The sequence below is a fragment of the Gymnoscopelus microlampas genome (assembly GCF_963454915.1).
Source record: "Gymnoscopelus microlampas genome assembly, chromosome: 4".
Lineage (NCBI taxonomy): Eukaryota > Metazoa > Chordata > Actinopteri > Myctophiformes > Myctophidae > Gymnoscopelus > Gymnoscopelus microlampas.
The window spans coordinates 48,691,074-48,708,573 of record NC_139941.1 but is presented as its reverse complement, the minus strand read 5'-3'; the positions used below and the strand labels follow the sequence as shown (position 1 = coordinate 48,708,573).

The 17,500-nt window shown below is 45.0% G+C and overlaps 1 protein-coding gene across 1 annotated transcript in view; it reads left to right on the top strand.

Moving 5' to 3' along the window:
- The window catches only part of kiaa0825 (KIAA0825 ortholog), a gene marked incomplete at its 3' end in the record, with an annotated part of 226,214 nt that overhangs the window by 135,296 nt on the left and 73,418 nt on the right, over positions 1 to 17,500 (top strand). Inside the window, exon 26 of the mRNA XM_084055537.1 lies at positions 15,610 to 15,645. Within this exon, the coding sequence (XP_083911663.1) occupies positions 15,610 to 15,645 (36 nt within the window). The remainder of the gene's footprint in view (positions 1 to 15,609; positions 15,646 to 17,500) is intronic.

Genomic DNA, 17,500 nt, shown 5'->3' with positions numbered 1-17,500 from the left:
ACGTAGAATTCCTTCTCCTTTTCGGTTTGTGTCGGATATAGAGAGAGACGTACAGTAGAGAGAGATGGGGAGCGCTCACAGCTAGAAGGTGCTGGGTTCGATTCCCGCCGGAGGTGCTGTGGGCGCTGGGGCCGTGTTCTCTCCAAAGGGCCTTTCTGTGCAGAGTTTGTACGTTCTCCCAGTGTCCCCTAGGGTAGGTACCCTCACAAAAACGTGCAGTAATCCTCTTTTCTATACTGCCTCCCCCTGGTCAGCCGGGGCGCCTGATGGAGGGGAAAGGAACTGGTTGAAATAACGTGTTCCTTCCACGCGCTACCTACCTACCGGTGAAACGCCCCAGTGATAAGAAGCGGCCTGCTCACTCCTCATGCGTTGAAGGAAGAATGAGCTCAGTTCGGGGCTCTCCCCAGGCTGGCAGAGGGAGAGTAGTGCCCAGGATTACAAGCTTAGGCATTGTAATTGGGTGAAAATAGGGGTTCCAAAATTGTGGGATAAAAAAAAAAGAAGTAGAGACAGAGATGGAGAGGGAGAGAGAGAGAGAGATAGCGAGCGAGTGAGCAGGGTTTACGCGAGAGAAAACGGAAAATTGAAGAATTAATTTTACTTTTATGTAACGATAAAACATTGACAAACTCTGTGTGAACTTGCTGATCTTGTGAAGTGAAATTAAAACAAAAAAAAACTTAACTTTATTACTGAAATGAAACAGTTTAAAATAAATCTGCTTCAGGAGGCACTTAATTGCAAGTCTCACACATTTCTTGGGTTATGTTATGTATTATTCACGAGGTGGGTTTATCATTCATTCATAGCATCATAGGCTAGCTATGATTTTTCTCTTGCAGATATGTCAGGGGGTGTTTGGATTGAGAAGTCAGGGAAAGGAGGTACTGAAGCCAAAGAAGTTTGAGAACCACTTCTGAAGAGATTTGGTGTGGAAGGAAAAATGAGGAGGCTTTGTACAGACCCCTGGGGGACCCCGGTCAACAAAGCATAAAAGGGTTTAATTGAGTTTGATAGCCCCTCCACATATCCGGCGGGCAGCATTTACTCAAAGGATCCTTCAAAAGTCCAAAGACTCTCCCCATCTACCAATCCATGCAGACATCTACAAACCACCCACTGCTCCACTTCCATCCAGGCGGCCAATTTCGGAAGAACACCCCACCAGCTGACTTCACCATCCAATCAGCTTGGAAAAATGAATGGGAGTCCAAGGAGGTCCCAAACAAACATCTGGTGTCAGACCCCAACCAACAGGTCCCTGGCACCAACCTCCCAAAGAGACAATGGTCTACGCTTAATCGATTCAGGACTGGACATGGCCTTTGCTTGGCCAGCCTTCATAAATGGGGCAGTAGCCCAAGCCCACTGTGTGCTTGTGGAGTGGAGCAAACTATGGAGCACATCATAGAAGTTTGTCCTCTCCAAAGACTGAAAGGAAGATTAGTCACCCTCCATACAGCAGACCACAAGGCAACTGCTTGGCTTAAGGACTTTGCTTTTGCTAAATAAATTGAGTTTGAACCGTGTGCCTGGGGTTTGTGAGGTTGACTAGCAGGTAATGTATTTGTTTCCATAGATTTGTTTTACTTCCATTCATTGCTTGTGTCCATGGAGAGACACTTTGGGAACAAGAGTTTTCAAATAACGCTTCTAAGTGCAATTCTCTGGGATTGCTCTCTTTTGAGTTGTTGTTGAAAATAAAAAAAATCTAATCAAATCAAAAGACAGTTATATAAATGTATCATTTTAAAACAGTGAAGAAGGCATTGTAACGTCTGCTGATCTTGACATCTTCAATTCCAATAATCAAGAGGGGTTTGTTTGTCTCTCACTCATATAGGTATCAAGCACCTATACGAGTGGGAATATATATTATTATATTATATATGTTTGGTTATCGGGCAAAAACCTTGTATCACCACATCATGTGGTCCACATGTTAACAGTTTATGTTATATATTCAGTTTTTTTTTGTCAATTAATGCCCTACCTTGTCATACTACAGTGTCACACAAGAGTAGAAATCTTTGGATTTATTCGGGTGATGCCAACCTCCTGGACATCCACAGGACAAAGAAACTAACCTGGGGTGACAGGGCCTTCTCGGTGGCCCCGCCCCCTCCCTATGGAACTCACTCCCTGCTCTCGTCAAAGCTGCCCCCCACCCTCGCCACGTTAACACATTCCCTACCTAATTCCCCTTTTTTATCTTTACTTCTATACTTTTTAATCAATTTTTTTCCTAATTAAGTTGTTTTTATTTTGTTTTTGTACAGCGACTTTGAATACTCAGAAAAGCGCTATAATAAATGTTATCTATTGATATTATTATTAAAATCTTTGAATTTGAATCCTGAAAAGTGTGTGTGTGCACAAATGAAGCATGCGCGTGCGCGCGCGCGCGTGTGTGTGTGTGTGTGTGTGTGTGTGTGTGTGTGTGTGTGTGTGTGTGTGTGTGCGTGTGCGTGCGTGTGTCTGCATGTGTGTGTGTGCCAGTGTTCAGATTAATAAATATGCTCTTATAATCCTGCTGCTGGTGTCATCCAAGTGTCACTGCTGCACATACGGCATGTGGACAGTGGGATGCCCCTCACCATGGAGAGTAATGTGTAGTGTGTGTGTGTGTGTGTGTGTGTGTGTGTGTGTGTGTGTGTGTGTGTGTGTGTGTGTGTGTGTGTGTGTGTGTGTGTGTGTGTGTGTGTGTGTGTGTGTGTGTGTGTGTGTGTGTGTGTGTTTGTTTTACTCTTAGTATTTTTCTTTTGTTTACTGAGTGTACAGCACTTTGGTTCAACGCTATTGTTTTAAATGTGCTCTAAAGTGGATTGGATTGTAATTTGAAAACATTATAGACATAGTGAGGAGTGCCCATTTTCTTGGTCGTCACAACATAAATTGTTAAATATGTGGATTTATGGTTATTTGTAGACTTTGTATTTTGTGGAGGCTTACATATAGGAAAAGACGCAGGTTGACATTAGGGATTAGATATTTAGAGGTTAGGTTTAGGGTTTTTGATTTATCTATAGTTGTGCGTCACTGCCACGCACAGGGGAAAAAAGCAGATCTACACCTGTAGGTCTACTATTTCCGGCTTTTACAGTTAGGGGTAAAACGGCCCAAAATAGCAAAACGAGCATTCATAAAATCGCCTTCCAAAAACATTGACGTCCTCACAAGTATGGTAATACAATTGTGTGTGTGTGTGTGTGTTTGTGTGTTTGTGTGTGTGTGTGTGTGTGTGTGTGTGTGTGTGTGTGTGTGTGTGTGTGTGTGTGTGGAAGGCTCATGATTAAGACACACACCTCTCCCAGCGCGGGGGACACCTGGTCGTGGTGGGAGAACGGGCCCAGGGCCACGGGGCCAGTGGGGTGAGGAGGAGAGAGAGAGAATGGTTGCGGGCCCAGGCCGGGGCAGGAGGGAGGTGCAGGGAGGTGGAGGGAGGTGCAGGCCCAGGCCGGGTGCACAGGAGGGAGGTGGAGATGAGACTGTGGCGAGGCCCAGCGATCCACTTCCGCACCAAAAGGCCTTTTAATTGATCCACGCTCAGATTAGGCCAGGACACATGGCAGAGTGCAGAGCCACGGAGCTGCCAAGCCATTAGGTAACCCTGAGTGGGCAACCTGACAGCAACCGCAAATAGATCCACACTGACTGGACCCATATACCCCGAGGATGGAGGGGGGACTGTGTGCAGACTTGCCGGAAATACTAATAAACAGCTTTTATCGTCATCGTTTTTTTCCGTAAATTAATAGAGTACTGAACTACTGACGCCATTCGTTCATCCCCTGGGTCGCGGAAGTAATTTCTCTATGGAGAATAACATTGAGTCATCTTAGAATCGTCTTATATAAAAAATGTGGTCCAAAAATAAACAAACTGTCTCTGCGATATTGTCAGGGAGGTGGTTCTGTATCGTTTATGATAGTCAGTCACTCATATTTGATACAGTCTGTTTCTGGCAAAAAATGTAACTAATTCGGCGGTGGTAACGTTAGCGCTTTCTCACCGTCAGTTGATGCTTCATATCCATAAGAGTCAAACCACCGGGGTCATTTGTTTATTTTTGGAACACAGTTCTTAGTTAACGCGATATTAAACACATCTTTGGGAATTAAGAATGGGGGGAAAAAACGCGACCCAGGTAGGATGCGTAAATTACGTCAGACTTTGGTGCTCTATGCCCTACTTGATCATGCTACTGCGTCACACAAACGTATCAAAAGTATAGCAGATCTGCAAGCTCAAAACGCGCCACAAAGCGATGCGTTTTGAGTGTGTGGATCTGCTAAAACTGAGGTTTTTCAATTTCAATCCTGAAAAGTAACAGTTTGGGTTTCCACCCGACAGAGACGATATACTTTGTAGACCGGGGCCAGAGAGCTTGTATTTTATATTTGCCCGTTTACCTAACATGACATGCCCAGAATATAGGGACACTATAGCGATTAAACCCCCTACTTCTTTCCCTCTACACAAAATATATTCGCCAAAAATAGTCTGAGCTTATTATTTCTGCTATTTCTGATGAATCTCTGCCCCAGAAAATGAATGCTAGGGATCATTCAAGTGGTTACATTTCTAAAATCTAATTTTATATCTCTTATCTCAATTTCAGTCTTTCAAATAAATTCTCTCCTAACGGCCTGGGCCGTGGCGTGGCGGTCCAGGCACCCTAGGCTGCAATGCCAGCCTGACAGCATGTCGCGAGTTTGAGTCCTAATCCCGACAACCTTTGCTGGGTGTCACTCCCCATCTCTAATCTCTCTCCCCATTTCCTGTCTGTCTACTGTCCTATAAATAAAGGCCTAATCTCACTACAGTTTCCGTTGCATGGTTACCACCATAGCCTACACGCAACTATATAAACGTCACTGCCAGCATGCACTGATCTGCGCCAAAGCATGACATCATCATCATGACTCACTCTTCTTCCCATGCAGCGCCTGTCTAATACAATACAACCATCCGTTCCGTCCGGGCTATGGGACCATAAGTACAGATCCCATAGCCTGTGCTGCTCAAACTATGTGCAGAGACTGCAGACTTGCCAAAAAGATGTGACTCAGTCTCTGCCTATGCCAAATACATACACATATGGAACACACACACACACACACACACACACACACACACACACACACACACACACACACACACACACACACACACACACACACACACACACACACACAGGGGTGGAGGGGGGGCTATCAGTGACATCATCGATAGGGAATCCAAGCTAATAGAAACTGCAGGCTTTCTATTCGTGGAAAGTTAGTATGATTTTTTTTATTGATGTGAGAACAATGGCTTTTATATAAAAGCCATTGTTCTCGCATTAATAAAAAAAATATCTTAGGCCTTCTGATGATGTCACTGTTAGGCAGGTTTCTGAACTGTCCACAGCACTCCTCTGAGACACAGTGTGAGTGGACAGAATTGGTACCATCCTATAATAAGAAATGGGTGACGTGGTCCTTTATGTACAATTTTGAGGTACTCTTACTCTCCTTTTTTGTTTTTTTATATACTTTTTAATACAGACCTTTCACTTGAGTGTTTTTATATAGTGGTTCTGCTACTTTTACTTGCACTTAAACCCTCCAGTCCATTGGTTCAGTGGGGTCAGGGGCCCCACTTTGGGGGGGGGGTACCAGGGGGTCCCCAGGAAAAAAATGTTAATACAGCATCACAATCAGTTTGAAAAATCTTGAAAAATGTGTGCAAATCTTTGAATGTAGGCCTATATATAGTTTTTAAAGTGAACATTTTTTAACTGAAAGCTTTGCTCCTGGAGGTCCCTGGACAAAATATTTTGAGATGGGGGTACGCTTTCTTCTGTCTTCGGGCCAAAATAGCAGATCGACAAGCTCAAAACACGTCACTTTGCGGCACATTTTGCGCTTGTAGATATGCAATTTTTTGCCGAATGTTCGCCCCAGAATAGGCATGATGCCGGCCGGGGTTCAAATGGTTTCAGGTTAAAAAAAAATGTGAATAGTGAATACTTCCACACAGCTGTGAGAGAGAGAGAGAGAGAGAGAGGGGCAGACAGGAAAGGAGACAGAGCGTACCGTAGCTACATTATATCCCTGAGACAGAAAGGAAGGAGAAAGACCTTGATCTAAAACGAGCGAAGAGGAAACGCGAGGAAATAATTGTAAATGAAGAGTGACACGGCTGTGAATGGAACATATGTTGAAACCGAGGCGCCGAGGCAGCCTAGCGTAGCGCGGCTCGCTAGCTGGCTAAGCTAGCTTGAGGTGAATTACAGCCGTGTGGTGCGTGTGTTTAGCTACTTGTTTTACTATACCTGTGAGGACCCCACAAGTGTAGTGGAATATGGAAACAGACATTGTGAGGGCCATTTATCTGGTCCTCACAAGAGGAATTGTCGTTTTATAAAAAGATTTTAGAGTTACAGGACCCCAATGGAAACAAGCCATAGTGCTTTCTTTGGCCTATCCTTTTAGCATAATTTTGAATGATACTGTAGCCTACCTCTGTGCTTTTCTTGCAAACTGTTAATAAAGAATTCAGTCAATGAAATTACGTTTATAATTAGGAAAAGATCTAGGTTGTGGGTTAGTGTTTTTCCCCATTTTACAAGTTGAGCTGCGATAAAATGGCCGAGTTACAAGCTGTAGAAAGCGTTGCGCTAGACGCTTTGTAGAGCTTGTAGATCTGCAATTTGTCTGCTATTCTCAATGTCGTCCTATAATGTTGATGTCCTCACAAGTACAGTGATATAAACCTGAGTGTGTGTGTGTTTGGTGTTGGGGGGGGCTGTTCTCTCTGTCTGGCGGAGGCTGTTGGCTGCTCACTGGGGCTGAACAGGCCTATTTGAAAGGCCTGATGTGTTTTATCTGGGCCCCGATTCACACTGTCATCTGCACTATGAGAGAGACCCTAATGAGAGAGTCAACTCTAATCTACATGGAGAGGAGAGGAGAGGAGAGGAGAGGGGAGGGGAGGGGAGGGAAGGGGAGGGGAGGGAGACATTCATGGGGAGGAATGGGTGCATGGTAATAGAACATTTATGATGTAAAAAATCAGATCATTGACATGATCAGTGACAGTGCTGGTTGTACGTAACTTACAGTATTATGTATGTTGTCAGTGGACAGACAGATAGACAAAGATATCAATCTCCTCTCCTCTCCTATCAACTCTCCTCTCCTTCTCTCCCCTCCCCTTTTTCCTTCCCTCTGCTCTCCCCTCCTTTCCCCTCCTCTCCTCTCATCTTCTCTCTTATTTAGTCTCCAGTAGGACAAAGTAGAAAACACTTTAATTTAATCTGTTTGACTCCAAGGTTAGAGTTACTTTACTAGACAAGGTTGAACCCATGGCCACTTTTATCAATTACCCCCTTCTCTCTCTCTCTCTCTCTCTCTCTCTCTCTCTCTCTCTCTCTCTCTCTCTCTCTCTCTCTCTCTCTCCCTCCTCCCCCTTCCCTGACCTTGGATTATCTCAGCATTTATTCATTTTTTTGTATATCCAACAGCGTAAAATAGAGAGTTGGACTGGCAGCGTTTTGTGTGTATTTGCGTGCGTGTTAGTGTGTGCATGCGACGCAAGCATGTGTGTGCAAGCGTGTGCACGCGTGTGTGTCTGTGTGCGTGTGCGCACACATGTGTGCGTGCGTGCGTGCGTTCGTGCGTGCGTGCGTGTGTATATGTGTGTGTGTGTGTGTGTGCGTGTGTGTCTGTGCGCGTGTGCGCGTGTACGTGCGTGTACGTTTGCGTGCGCGTGTGGGTGTGTGTGTGCGTGCGCACACGGTAAACCTTGGAAAGCCTGTGATAGCTAAAGGGGAGCATCACTGATGTTAGAAAGTCATCTTCTGTCGGGTGGAAACCTCACATGTCCAAGAGCCGTTCCTTTTTTATTATCATTCTTACATTATTAGATTAAAATAGTGAAAATAGTCGATCTACAAGCTCACAAGGGTACTCGACGAGTTGTGAACTTGCAGATCGGCTATTTTCACTACTTTTTTGCGACACTCAAATTACACTCAAATCAAAAAGTTGAAACGTGGAGATACAAGGTTTCTTCCCGACATACCGCAACGAAAACCACAACCCTGCTTCTAATGGGACCATCTGAGACACTTCACACATATCAAAGCACGTGTGTGTGTGTGTGTGTGTGTGTGTGTGTGTGTGTGTGTGTGTGTGTGTGTGTGTGTGTGTGTGTGTGTGTGTGTGTGTGTGTGTGTGTGTGTGTGTGTGTTTGTGCGCGTGTGTGTGCACGATTATATACATTTCAAAGTATCAAAGGAGACAATTTTGTATTTGCGTGTGTGTGTGTGTGTGTGTGTGTGTGTACACATAGGCGTCAACTCAGATGTGGGGTTGGAGGTGGATGTCACACGTTCTGCGTGTGTGTGTGTGTGTGTGTGTGAGGCGAAGGCTTTCTGTCTCGCTGTCAACACTCATGTCACCACGGGGTATAGCTACTGCCACAGTGAGTTTGTTTACGTAGTACATTTTGTGTGTGTGTGTGTGTGTGTGTGTGTGTGTATGTGTGTGTATGTGTGCGCACGCGCTTGCACGTACGTGTGTGTGTGTGTGTCTGTCTGTCTGTATACATGCTTGTATGGGTTTCTGTGTATGTACTGTATGTCTACAAGTTTGTGTCCCTGTTAAAGTGTGTGTGGATACCTTACTGTATATACGTGTATGTTGCCGAGTTTTGAGTTTTTTTGGTGTGTTTGTGTGTGTGTGTGTGTGTGTGTGTGTGTGTGTGTGTGTGTGTGTGTGTGTGTGTGTGTGTGTGTGCGCTCACTCACTCACCCACACGCACGTGGATGCATGTGAGCGTAGGTGGCATTGCGGGGTGAGAGCGCACAGCTGAACGGGCACTTGACTGGCGCCGCGGCACTTAGCTAGCAAGTGCTGCTGGCGCTGGCTTGGCGGGCGGCCAGGCCGAACCGGGCATGCTGGGAGGGTTTTTGTATGCGTGCGTGTTGGGCGAGGTGGTACCAGATGTCTTTCCATGTGCCCAGATCCTGTTGACACTTGGAGCGCGGGCAAAAACAGGGCACAAAGGAGAGATGAAGAGAGGACAGAAAAAGGAGGGAAATTTAATTAAGATGAAACAGCAGCTTTGGCTTATAATGTTTGTCCTTCTCCTTTTTTGGAACGAACGTACAGACACACATGCACAAGTTTGTGTGTGTGTTGGTGCGCGAGCACACGCTGGAGGGCACGGACTAGAAGTACAAACAACAACTTTAACCACTTGAACCCCAGCATCCATATTCTGGGGGGAACATTGGCAAAAAAAATGCTGATCTACAAGCTCACAACAGCTGTGAGCTTGTAGATCAGCTATTTTTGTCGATGTGATTTGGTGTAGACAGAAACAACTGGTCCAAGTACATAGGCAACTCAGTTGGGTTTAAGGGGTTAAAACATGCGAGAGATATTTTAGTTTTCTATACTTAGTTTTTATAGTTTTAATCTTTTTTTCTTTGTACTTTTTGTTAAATTAGTTTGGGTTTTGCTCTTTTCAGTTCGTTTTTTAATGTTTAAAAAGGTTTAGTTTTGGCACTCAGGTGTCGCAGTGGGTAAAGTGCCTGCATTAACCACCATGGAGGTTGCGGGTTCGAATCCACCGTGGTGCTTTGTTGAGCGTCTACACAAACACAATTGGCCCGTGTTCGGAGGAGGGAAGCCGGACGGGGAGGGCGGGGCGGCACCTGTCAGCAGGGACTGTTGGGCTTTATTCATTTATTTGTTCATTTATTTGTTTATTTTTGTTAGCTTTTTAAATACAAAATATCATAGTTTTTTTTGTCATGAAACTAAGTATTTTTGTATTTCTTTTATATCAGTTATGTTTGCTCGTCAAGTAATGGCTTAAGTAGTTAAACACATAACATAACTTTGGTTGCTGTATATAGTACTTTACAGTGGGCTGTATATACAACTTGTGCATTTGTGTGTAGGATAGGGACGCATGGAGACATAACACAGCTAAATTCTCACTCTTAATTTAACTCTGGAAGTGTAGTGTAGTGTGTGTGTGTGTGTGTGTGTGTGTGTGTGTGTGTGTGTGTGTGTGTGTGTGTGTGTGTGTGTGTGTGTGTGTGTGTGTGTGCGCACCTAGGCGTGTGCGTATGTGTGTGTGTGTGTGTGTGTGTGTGCGCGCACGTGTGTGTGTGCGTGAACAGGGTTCAGGACAGGAGGAGACACGGTGATACCGATGAGAGGGCTGGCGGGGGGGCGGGACATAATTTGATTAAACAGGTTGGCAGAAGGAGGAAGTGGAGGGGTGGGGTGAGACGCAGATGCCAACTCCTCCTGGCCCGGACCCCACCTCCTGGAAAGGAGAGGAGAGGAGAGGAGCAGTTTGAGCTTGTTTGTCCTTAAACCATCGTAAAGGAGGAGGAGAGGGGCTGAAAGGGAAGAGGGGATAGAGCAGGGAAGGAGGGAGGAGGAGGTGAGAGTGAAAGGTGGTGCGTGGGAGGAAGGGTGGAGGTGCAGGGAAGGAGGGAGGAGGAAGAGGTGTGGTGCACAGTATACACGGTGCAACTACACTGCAAAAATATACTGAGTGTTAATTAAAGTGTGAGAGTGTAAAAAAGTGGTCAGTTTTTTTCACTTATACTAATTGCGTCATTCCACACACATTTTATATGAGCTACATTACAGTAAGTACATCATTACTGTACATTATTATGCTCTCCCTCCTCAGTCTAAGATCCATGTATTTGCTGAAGTGCAGACTGGACATAATGTGAGTACAGTGTAAAGTCTGAATGCTCACGCAATGTCCTGTTGTTTGTATCGCGCGCGAGCGTGCGTGCGTGCGTGCGTGCGTGCGTGCGTGCGTGTGTGTGTGTCTTCTTGTAGTTGTCCCCACAGGTATAGCAGAATCTGCTAAATAGACAGTGTGAGGACCATTTTCCTGGTCCTCACAAGAGAAAAGTGTATTTCTTGGTTGAAACAGATATGGAGAGTTATAGGCTCACAATTAGGAGAAGATTCAGGTTGGGTTTAGGATTAGGATTAAACTTTTAGAGGTTAGGTTTAAGGGTTATTAGCCTCGGAATCCCAGCCTTTTTTTTTGTTTCAAAAGAAAAACGTCTGGGCGAACGGTGCAGGAACGATGGTCTTAGGACCTTGTTAACTCCTAACCAACCAGAGTGCAGAGGGGCGTCGCTCTAAATTTGGTGACGTCAGCCTGCTCCGTGCACAGACCGGGGGGGGGGTGAGGGGGGGAGGGGAGGGGAGGCGGGGACATAGATTGGTGAAGCAATCGGAGGACGCGCCTTGCTCCAGGCGCCTGGGTTTGGATCCGCCCTTCGAGACCATGGATTCCTCTCGTTCTCTCAGTCTAAAGGGTTATAGGATCAGCCAACTCTTTAACAGGCAGAGAGCTGAAGGAACACCCTGTGGTTCTGGGTTAAGTGTTCTGACTCACAACCCAGTCAGTGGGCGTCACGTCATCACCGTTCCCTCATCCCTCTCTTCATCTTAAACCATGCAGGGGTCCTCAACGTTTTTTCAGGCCAAAGACCCCCCTACTTAAACCCTCGATACTTAGTAAACTTGACCTTTGGTTCTGTACTTGGTTTGCTCCTTCTTCCCTCTACACCAAAACCACTCTGCCAAAAATAGCCGATCTACGAGCTCACAACACGAGGCGTTATGAGCTCGTAGATCGGCTATTTTTGGCTATTATTGAATAGGGATGCTAGGGTTCAAATGGTTAATGTAAAAAAATATATATATATATTCTATCACACAAACGTTTGGCGGCCACCCTGTAGTAACTCTGAGGACCCCCTATGGGTCACGGACTCCCTGTTGAAGACCTCTGTCTTAAACCTCATCATCATCATCATCATCATCATCATCATCTTCATCATCTTCATCATACTCCTCTGTGTTTATCCTGTCATCACTCCTCTTAGTAGCTCTATAAATGATGTCTACTGGATGTTATAGATTCTGGTGGAAGGCCAGCCCATGGACCCATTGATTTACCATGGCTTTATCAACATGAATAATTCTAACCTGCTGTGCTGCAGAAACCCATCCTACCTGTGGCTTATTCAGTCAAAAACTGATCACTTTTAATTCTATCAATGCATCCTAAAGATTGTCATTGTTGTCCTGTCTGTCATTGTACAGTGCAGGGAGACTTTGCTGATTTTGAACATAAATCCCATTGTTTTGATGTGACATCTATACAGTGTGGGGGGAAAATACCCCATAAAGTATGTCTCCTGTGTTTTTCTCCCCCAAATGCATATGATTATGTTAAATATAATGATATGATCATCAGTTTTGGGCAATAAACTTGTTACTTAGTAATGTATTACTTTAATATTATCATTTCCCCAAGTAACGAGTAGTACAACTACGAGTACAACTCCAATCTGCCGATCTACAAGCTCACAATGTGCTCACGCATTGTGAGCTTGTATAGATCTGCTATTTTCAAAATATTTTTTGTGCATTTATACATTTGAAAACTTGTGAAACGGGACATTCTGCATAATGAGTACATTCTACTTTTGGTACTTTAACTACATGTTGATACCAATACTTTTGTACTTTCACTCAAGGAAATTTTGAATTCCTGACTTTTACTTGCAACAGAGTATTTCTACATTGCAGTATTGACACTTTTACTTTAAATTTAAATTTGAATACTTTTTCCACCACTGCACTTGACTGAATGTCATTATTTTGAGTCTGTGTTACAGTCAAAGATACAAACATTGTCGTCCGTTGTAAACCAACGATCTCTTCGCTGCATGACAATAGCCGATCTACAGTCTCAGCAGTCTATTTTCGTTCGAATGTTGGCCTATTATTATGACATGCAACCAGCATGTAGGGACGATGCTGGGGTACATGTGTGGGTCTATAACGCTGAAGGTTTGACTGTGTAGCAGTGAGTAGTAAGGGTAATATCACACTCTGTCTCCACATTAGCAGACAAACAGCAAGACCAGAGCACCAACCAGTCTGGATCACCACAACCATGACATATAGAAACCTCTTATCTCCATTCAAACTTTTTTGTGTTGTTTTTTCTTAACGGCCTTCTTGATCACATGTCACACAAAAGTATCAAAGATCTGCAAGCGACACGTGTCGATCTTGTAGTTCTGCTACTTTAGCTGTTTTTGAATTTGAATCCTGAAAAATAACAGTTTTTGGGGAAATATGAGGTTTACCCCCGACAGAGACGATATATACAGTACACTGACACATGCATGCACAACACCTGTGATTTGAACATAATGTATACATACACACACACAGACACTAACACGCACGCACGCACGCACGCACGCACGCACGCACGCACACACACAGCCTCATTGACATGCAGTAGGCTAGGGCTATAGCGTCTAGCATCAGGTCTCACAATAATTATTTTAAATTGGTACGAGGAACACACACAGGTCCTAGTGGGATATATTACCTCTACTCCAACACACACACACGCACACGCACGCGCACACGCACACGCGCACGCGCGCGCGTGCGTGCGTGCGTGCGTGCGTGCGTGCGTGCGTGTGTGCGTGTGCGTGCACAAGTACACCCTTAGCTCATGGCTGTTCCGTTTTTCTTGTCAACGCAACATACATGTTATTTAAAAAAAGATGAGCATTAATTTTTAACATGTCGAGGCAAGGTCATGATATAGCCGTGGTACTGTATGCTTACTGTAGGTATGTGTACATTTATACAGTATATAGATCGCCTCTGTTTGGGTGGAAACCTCATGTGTCCAAAACTGTTACTTTTCAGGATTCAAATATTATTGCAAAAGTAGCAGATTTACAAGCTCAAAAGGCAGCGCGAAGCTTGTAGTTCTGCTACTTTTGATGCTTTTGTGTGATGCTGTAGTATGATCAACTTTACTAGAAAAAAAAGTACTCAAATGTTTTACTAAAGTAAAAGTGTCAATACTGCAATGTAGAAGTACAAGTAAATGTCCAGAATTCAAAGTTTACTTGAGTAAAATTACAAAAGTATTGGTATCAAAAAGTACTAACATTTTGGAAAATAGCAGATCTACCAGCTCACAATGCGACGTGTTGTGAGCTTGTAGATCGGCTATACATTAAGCTATACATTAAGTGGTTAATGTATGTTTCATAATGTAATAATTGATATCTGCAAAATAGCTAGTATTTCAAGTTTTCAAATAATTGTAGTGGAGTAAAAGTAAAATATTTGCCTCTGAGATGTAGTGGAGTAGAAGTAAAAGTATAGACAATTGGAAATGCTCCAGTAAAGTAAAAGTACCTCAAAATTGCACACACACACACACACACACACACACACACACACACACACACACACACACACACACACACACACACACACACACACACACACACACACACACAGTGTGTATATAAATATACACATACAGTATATATCTATGTATACAAGGCCTGTGTGACATGGTGTGGACATGGTACAGTATTTTATGACTCGTACTCATTAGTTCATGTACTTGTCTCTCAGCAGACTGCTCTCTCAGCCCAGCCAGCATGTCCTACTGTACCAACAACACATCTATACTGTACACACACACACACACACACACACACACACACACACACACACACACACACACACACACACACACACACACACATCTCTGACCTGCACTGACGGTAGCATATGTGAATATCTGTGTCCATGTCCATATCTGACACCCTGTGTGTGTGTGTGTGTGTGTGTGTGTGTGTGTGTGTGTGTGTGTGTGTGTGTGTGTGTGTGTGTGTGTGTGTGTGTGTGTGTGTGTGTGTGTGTGTGTGTGTGTGTGTGTGTGTGTGTGTGTTATTGCATGCCACTCAGAGTTTCTCTTAACGCGGAAAGTCTCGTCTTCTCCATTAACCTACCTTTCAACCTGGGCGGCCCCTATTTTTGGGCACGTCATTGGGCGCCAATTGTCGAAAATGGTCAAGATGTTTCATATTTTGACCATGTTACTATTATTTCCGTGTGACAAAGTATAGCTTAGCTCAGGGGTCTTCAACAGGGGGTCCGGGACCCCTAGGGGGTCCTCAGAGCTACTATAGGGGGTCCGCCAAATCTTTGTGTGATAGGATTTAGTTACAAGCTCACAACGCCTCGCGCAGCGAGGCGTTGTGAGCTTGTAGATCGGCTATTTTTGGCAAAGAGTTATAGGTGTAGAGGGGAAAAAAGAGCAGCAAAAGAAATTCTGAAACACAATTTTATACATTATAGAGGGGGTCCCTGCTTCATCTCTCTCTCAGCTAGGGGGTCCTTGGCCTGAAAACGTTGAAGACCCCTGGCTTAGCTCTTAAGTGTCTAATTGACATCAGAGGTATTAATATTACGCCACTCTCTCAGCTGTCATACAGATCGTTTCTGTCGGGTGGAAACCTCCAAAACTGCCGCGTTTCGAGCTTGTACAGATCTGCTACTTTTGATGTTTTTGTGTGACGCACGTACAGTATGATCACAGAGTTGCGTTAATGTACGAAAAAAAAAAACACACAAAAAGTTATGATATGGAGATAAGAGGTTTCTGCCCGACAGTGACGATATTCAACTCTCACTCTCACTCTCAACTCTCACTCTCAATGTATAGCGAGCGAGTGCGGGGAGAGGAAGGGATCGGGCACACGTACACAAAAACAACACTTTTTTTGTTGTCGCTGAAGGCTTGACTCAATGCTCTCCATAACATTCATTCCGTGGATGCATGCCTGGTGTCATAGAACGGACGCCTCGAGTGCGGGTGCGCTGGCGGGGGGGACCACACACTTCATCTTTGATTAACAAGTCTTCAAAAATGGCAGCGGTTTTGTTTTTGTCTTGCTTGTCGCCGCATCACATCATCAGATGCCGTTTCTGTCGACGCCCACACAGTAATTGCATGCTGGGAAAAGGAAGTGCCAGGTGTGTGCTGCACGGTGGTGATGTTCATTCGTTCGTTCTAGTATACCGAGAGAGAGAGAGATAGAGAGAGAGAGGGATCCTCATTGAGTATGCAGGTGGCAGCGACATGGCTGGCACGACACTACTGTCACCACATGCTCGTGTTTGTGTTTGTCTCTCTGTGTGTGTGTGTGTGTGTGTGTGTGTGTGTGTGTGTGTGTGTGTGTGTGTGTGTGTGTGTGTGTGTGTGTGTGTGTGTGTGTGTGTGTGTGTGTGTCTGTGTGTGTGTGTGTCGAGAGGAGGTAATGATATGGCACGTATATACAGTGGAGAGGTCCGTGTGTGTGAGTCTATCTGTCGAAGGTTCAGGAACTAGAGAGAGAGTTTTGAAAGTGAGAGCAAAAGCAAGGATGGCTTCTCTCCACCCTGCCCTTCCATTCTGCCATCCTCCTGTTCTCTCTCTCTCTCTCTCTCTCTCTCTCTCTCTCTCTCTCTCTCTCTCTCTCTCTCTCTCTCTCTCTCTCTCTCTCTCTCTCTCTGTCCCCTACTCTCTGTCTCTCTATCTTTTCTTTTTTTCTACCTGACACCCATGAACCTGTCAGCTTTGTATTGCACAGAATGTTTTCCGGCATCTCTCCAACATCTCACTCCATCCTCCTTGTGCCTGTCAGAGACCGCTGAGGGCAGAGAGAGAGAGAGAGAGAGAGAGAGAGAGAGAGAGAGAGAGAGAGAGAGAGAGAGAGAGAGAGAGAGAGAGGTATATAGTGATGAGTGCAGTGAGTTCAGGTCTCAGGTAATCCTATAGAAAAAGCCAAGGTGAGATGTTCTGGCTCCTGCTCATTACAGCATCGTCCTCCACTCCTCCTCCTCCTAGTACAGGAACACTGGATGAGAGGGGGGGGGTGAGGGGTCGGGGGGGGGGGGGGGGGAGAGAGAGAGAGAGAGAGAGAGAGAAGGAGACAGACACAGAGTTGCACACATGCACCCACATCTGTACACTTTTTCCTCCTCTCCTTCTCCTCTCCTCTCCTCTCCTCACCCCAACCCCTCCCTTCTCTTTCTCTCTCTCTCTCTCTCTCTCTCTCTCTCTCTCTCTCTCTCTCTCTCTCTCTCTCTCTCTCTCTCTCTCTCCCCTTTCTCCATTTTTTTAATCTTTTATTCATAGCTTAGCAGGTGATGTAAAATGTATGATGTATGCCCCGAGTCTGGCATTGAAATAAATGCAAAATGAAAACAGAGGCAGTTTATACTGACAGTGTGAATATCTCTATCTGGAACAAGGTTGCAGGAGCTTCCCCCCCCCCCTCACACACACACACACACACACACACACACACACACACACACACACACACACACACACACACACACACACACACTCACACGCACACTCACACACACACCGTTAACGTTAACGCAGCCTGCGTATATAAAACGATGCACCAAGCCAGGAGATTAGCATGTGTGTGTGTTTTGTTTTTGTAGTGTTATTTGTTTCCTCTTGTCTTCTCTCTTCTCCTCCTCCTCCTGTCATCTTTACCAGAGAGAGAGAGAGAGAGAGAGAGGGAGGGAGGGAGCGGAGTGGGCACTTCTTTTGGTTG